Source organism: Coffea arabica, chromosome 8e (genome assembly GCF_036785885.1).
Source record: "Coffea arabica cultivar ET-39 chromosome 8e, Coffea Arabica ET-39 HiFi, whole genome shotgun sequence".
Classification (NCBI taxonomy): domain Eukaryota; kingdom Viridiplantae; phylum Streptophyta; class Magnoliopsida; order Gentianales; family Rubiaceae; genus Coffea; species Coffea arabica.
In genome coordinates this window covers 43101878-43106215 of record NC_092324.1, presented here as the reverse complement: position 1 = coordinate 43106215, position 4338 = coordinate 43101878, and the positions used below count along the sequence as shown (strand labels likewise).

Sequence of the window (4338 nt, the reverse complement as noted above, 5' to 3'; positions counted from 1 at the left end):
ATGATAAAGTGTACCCAAGTGCTAAATCCAAATTTGCTATTTTTTTTCCTTTTTTCCAAATTAGGTCGCTTGTGCATGCTCACATGATGTGAGACCAAATCCAGTCAATTTTTGGGGTAAGGACTTAATTAATAGAGTGTTTGAGAATAAATAATTAATTGTTCTGTAATTTAGAAAAGGAAAAGGATCTTCATCAAAATTGGTCTGCTTGGCCCTTTAGGGTATTGCTATTCTTTATGCTTTTCGAAAGCAATTTGAAAAAATTTAATCACAACTCGATATGAAGGTGATAGAAAAGGAGAATATTCTAATTTCAAGGATTATAATACAAAGACAGGAAAATTACATCTTAGGAGAACCTTAAGCAAAGCAGGGTGTGATACAAAATTGATGAATTTACAACTGAAACAATTAAAAAAAAAAAAAAAAGAACTAGCATGGACGTTTTTTTTGTTTTTTTGTCTAGTAAACGATTGCATGATTCAATTAACTCCATTGAAAACCTCCTCTCTGATACTACCCCACTATACTCTACTTGATTGAACTTGCTATCATCCTGGCTAATTTTGTAGAACATGATAGAACTAATCAGTGTTTCTTGCAGCCCTTGTTTAACCTCCATTGATCAGCAATATCTTTGGCAATTTTAACTGCATCAGATGCAGTCCCAAGGAGGCCTCTTCTTGTAAATCCCACAGTATACAATCCATTGTCACCTTTCCATCCATTAGGAAACGGTGTTTTGGGCATGCCTTCTTTTGTGAAAAAATCACAACCCTGCAAGCATTCATTCAAATACAAGGTAACATCAGCTGCTATTGAATATTAATTTTGCAGCTTACCACAAAAATAAAGAGAAAAAAGAACTCCAATATGTTCACGTGATGGTACTAGATTTCATGCCTAATTGCCGCTGGACTTTAACAATACAAAGATAATGGAAATATTCCTCCAACCTGGGTAGTACATTGCTAGAAGCTACGCCATGTTCCATTATGGTCCAGTTCTGCTAAGGCTTTGTGCATGCGTTGTTGCAAGTACATTTTGCTCTTCTTTATGTTATGGTGAAAGACTGATAAAAACATTCATCTTGGCTTCGAATCTCGTGGCCATTCTTGGCCCACATAACCTTTTTTTTTTTTTTTTTGGTTACCATAATCAACTAAAAAAGTTCCATGATATATTTGATAACACCAGAATTTAAATCATGTACATAGTATAGGCTCAGAATCATTTAATATTAGGTGTTGTCATGAGCTGGAGGGGCTTTATATGGTTCTGATGATCACTAGCAAGATGCAGGAAACTCAGAGTGGTCACTAATATGGGAAATTAGACTAATTTTATAGACAACCTAAGACCTACTCTGGCAGCTTGGATAAGAATACAAAGCTCGACCTACCATACTAGCAGATTTGGTTGGATAGATAACAACATCATGTAGATGACATGAGACTCCATTAATAAATCCCCAATAGCATCAAGTGGTAACATCTTTTAACTCCGATTCTTCCTCTAGAAAAGAGCAAAAGGAACACTTTCTAGGTATGCCTTTTGCAAAATGCGGGATTAAATAACAGAATATTTTGTAATAGTTACACATCATGTACCCCAACACAATGTTAATTAACAAAGAAAAGATGTAGGGGAATAATCCAAAAAGGTGCCGTGAGATTTTCTATTTTGCACAAAGGGAACATAAGAAATGTTATAGAAATGCCATCGTTGTCATGAAAAAAAAAAAAAAAAAAACAAAGGGAACATAAGAAACGTTTTGTACGGGTACTGAATAGGGAAAGCGACGTGAGATTGGTAAAGAGATAAAAAAAATTGGGGCAAAAACGAAAACAGAACACAGCTATTTTAATAGTACACAGCCTTCTGTCAGTCTTATGCTTACAACGGAGGATGCTATTGTAAAAGGAATAGTACCAAAATTTTTGCGTCGCTTACCTTGAGCCAGGCAGGCACATTGCTCTTGTACCCAGTTGCTAGGATTATGGAATCAAATTCTCTTTCTTGTCCATCTACAAACTTGGCCCCTTTTCTTGTTATCTCTCTCACACCTTCCGCTACCTGCAAAACCTTAAAAATAACAGTATTAGCTACATTATAGTGACTTTAGGCAACAAAAGTACTTACCTGCACACTTAGTAGATGTTAGTAGTACTAAATGAAGCGTACAAATGGTACGGTCGGTTTTACCTTAATTTTTCCAGCTTTAATTTGTGATAATGCTCCCACATCTAGCACTGGTGTCTTTCCAGTTGCATTCTTTAGCTGAATTGGTCCAGTTTTTGGCCTTTTGAGACCTAATGTGTCCGTGTTGCCTATGGTGAAATTGGTCACCATGAGTAAGAACTTGTCCACTAGCCATAGAGGTAACCATTTGAGAAGTGCCATTGCCACTGCAAATGTTGAGAAACCAAAAATTTCCCTAGGTAGAATATGAACCTGAAATCATCCCACATCCAAAAACAATTAAAATTTGAAAAACATAAATACTATAAACGTGTACATGCAGGAAATTGGAAAAACAATAATTGTAACAATGATGAAAATGTGACGTTGAAATGATATTAGTACTTTGTCAATAAGTAAAACTTACTGTGTTTCTGACCACAATGTGAGGTGTGGCATTATATCTACAGAGGTCGAGACTTACTTCCATCCCAGAATTTCCACAACCAATGACTAGAACTCTTTGGTCTTGAAATTCAGAACCACACTTGTATACACTAGTATGCCTCACATGCCCTTGAAATTTCTCAATCCCTTGAATATCTGGTATGAAAGGCTCAGCATTTTCTCCTGTAGCAACAATAATCCACCTGGAAACATACTCACAATCTTGAGTTCTAACCCTCCAAACCCCACATACAACATCGTATTCAGCACTCTGCACAACTTGCTTGAACTTTGGTTCTATTGAGAAGTGGATAGCATAATATTGCATGTAAGATATGAACTGGTGTTTAGTGGGATATTTTGGAAAATTTTCAGGAAAACCAAGTAAGGGCAGCTCACAGAATTGCTTAGGAAGGTGAAGTTTAAGACGATCATAAGTCTTTTGTTGCCATAAAGAAGCTATACAGTCACTCCCCTCAAGAATGACAGAAGGGACACCATTTTCTTTAAGGCATGCTGAGACTGCTAGCCCAGATGGTCCTGCACCTACGATTATAGGTCCATCAACCCACAGGCAATTTGGTTGATTGCCATCTTCTTCTTTGCAAGAACCCATGTAGTAAAATCTAAAGCTAAACTAAAGAAGCTACAAAGAAGTGGAAAATACAAAAAAAAACGGTTACTAGGAAGAAAAGTTAGGAAGAAAAGTAAGTACACTTCAGAACAAGAACTGGAAGTCCCCTGATTTTTCTCAGTAAAGCTCTGTTTTCTTTGCTCTGCTTTCTGCTCTGCTTTTTGGCTTTGCTTTCTTCAGTAAAGGCGTCGTGCATAAAATGGGAATTTAAAGAAGGGAATTTTGTAGTTTGTAGTTGTCTATTTAAAATGCGTAGGGGAGAGAGGTTTTGAGGTTATTATGAGACTAAGTTGGAGGCAGGTGAGAAGAGAGCATGTGAGAGTAAAAGAGAGAGAGAAAGAAGTGAGAGAAAGAGGAGAGGTGTAAATGTAAATTGGAGGCGTGAAGGTTAAGAAAAGGATTTGGTTCTCTTTCTCAAGGCTATATTTTCTTCTGAGTTTGGGTGGGGTGAAGTGGGGATGTGTGCAGCAGAGTTTGGGGGTTGTGTTGTGTTTATGGAATGAGCAATGGGCAATGGGGCAAAGAGAAGTAGTCGTAAGAATCAGATATAAATACCATTACATTTATGTTGTTTCTGAAACACTACTCTAATTTTACTTCTGGGAGGACACACATATCCTCCTACATCCTCACGCGCTTTGCAGCCTGCAACCAGTTGGAGACTCGAGGGAACCATAGGTATGATCTCAGCCTGGCTGGACTTCATGGTTTTGGAAGACTTCTTGCACCCAAGATTGGTTAATTCGTTAAGGTTGAAACTTGCCACTTTAGGATGATTTTGAGATTTTAAGTGAACATTCAAGATTTTATATGGTCGGTTTAGTTTTTGACATGTTAATAGAACTTGGTCACCGGTACTAAATAAGTAGTTACCAGTCGTGTAATTGCTTAGCATCTTCATTAACTCGTTTACACAAGTTTTCTCAAGTACTTTGCTAGATTCCCCAACACGGGTGATTTGGAATGGATAAAAGTCTTTGAAACTAGCTGTTGAATGCAATATTAACAAACAATTGAACATCTAACTCTGGATTGACTGGTAATCAGTTATCTGCTGTGGACAGGAAGTTAGATAC

General features: G+C 37.2%; 1 protein-coding gene across 2 annotated transcripts; it reads right to left on the bottom strand.

Annotated features, from left to right (window-relative positions):
- Nucleotides 1-320: 320 nt before the first annotated feature.
- Nucleotides 321-4014, bottom strand: LOC113702824 (probable indole-3-pyruvate monooxygenase YUCCA4). Of its 2 annotated transcripts, none has more exons than XM_072060833.1 (4): nt 2609-4014; nt 2206-2454; nt 1954-2085; nt 321-777 (listed from the first exon to the last, which is right to left on the bottom strand). In XM_072060833.1, exons 1-4 carry the CDS (start codon nt 3242-3244, stop codon nt 589-591), a joined length of 1206 nt encoding a protein of 401 aa, XP_071916934.1. In that variant the 5' UTR covers nt 3245-4014; the 3' UTR covers nt 321-588. The 2 variants fall into 2 exon arrangements, with proteins under 2 accessions (XP_071916934.1, XP_027079771.2); XM_027223970.2 differs by having other exon boundaries at nt 1954-2076.
- Nucleotides 4015-4338: the final 324 nt, after the last annotated feature.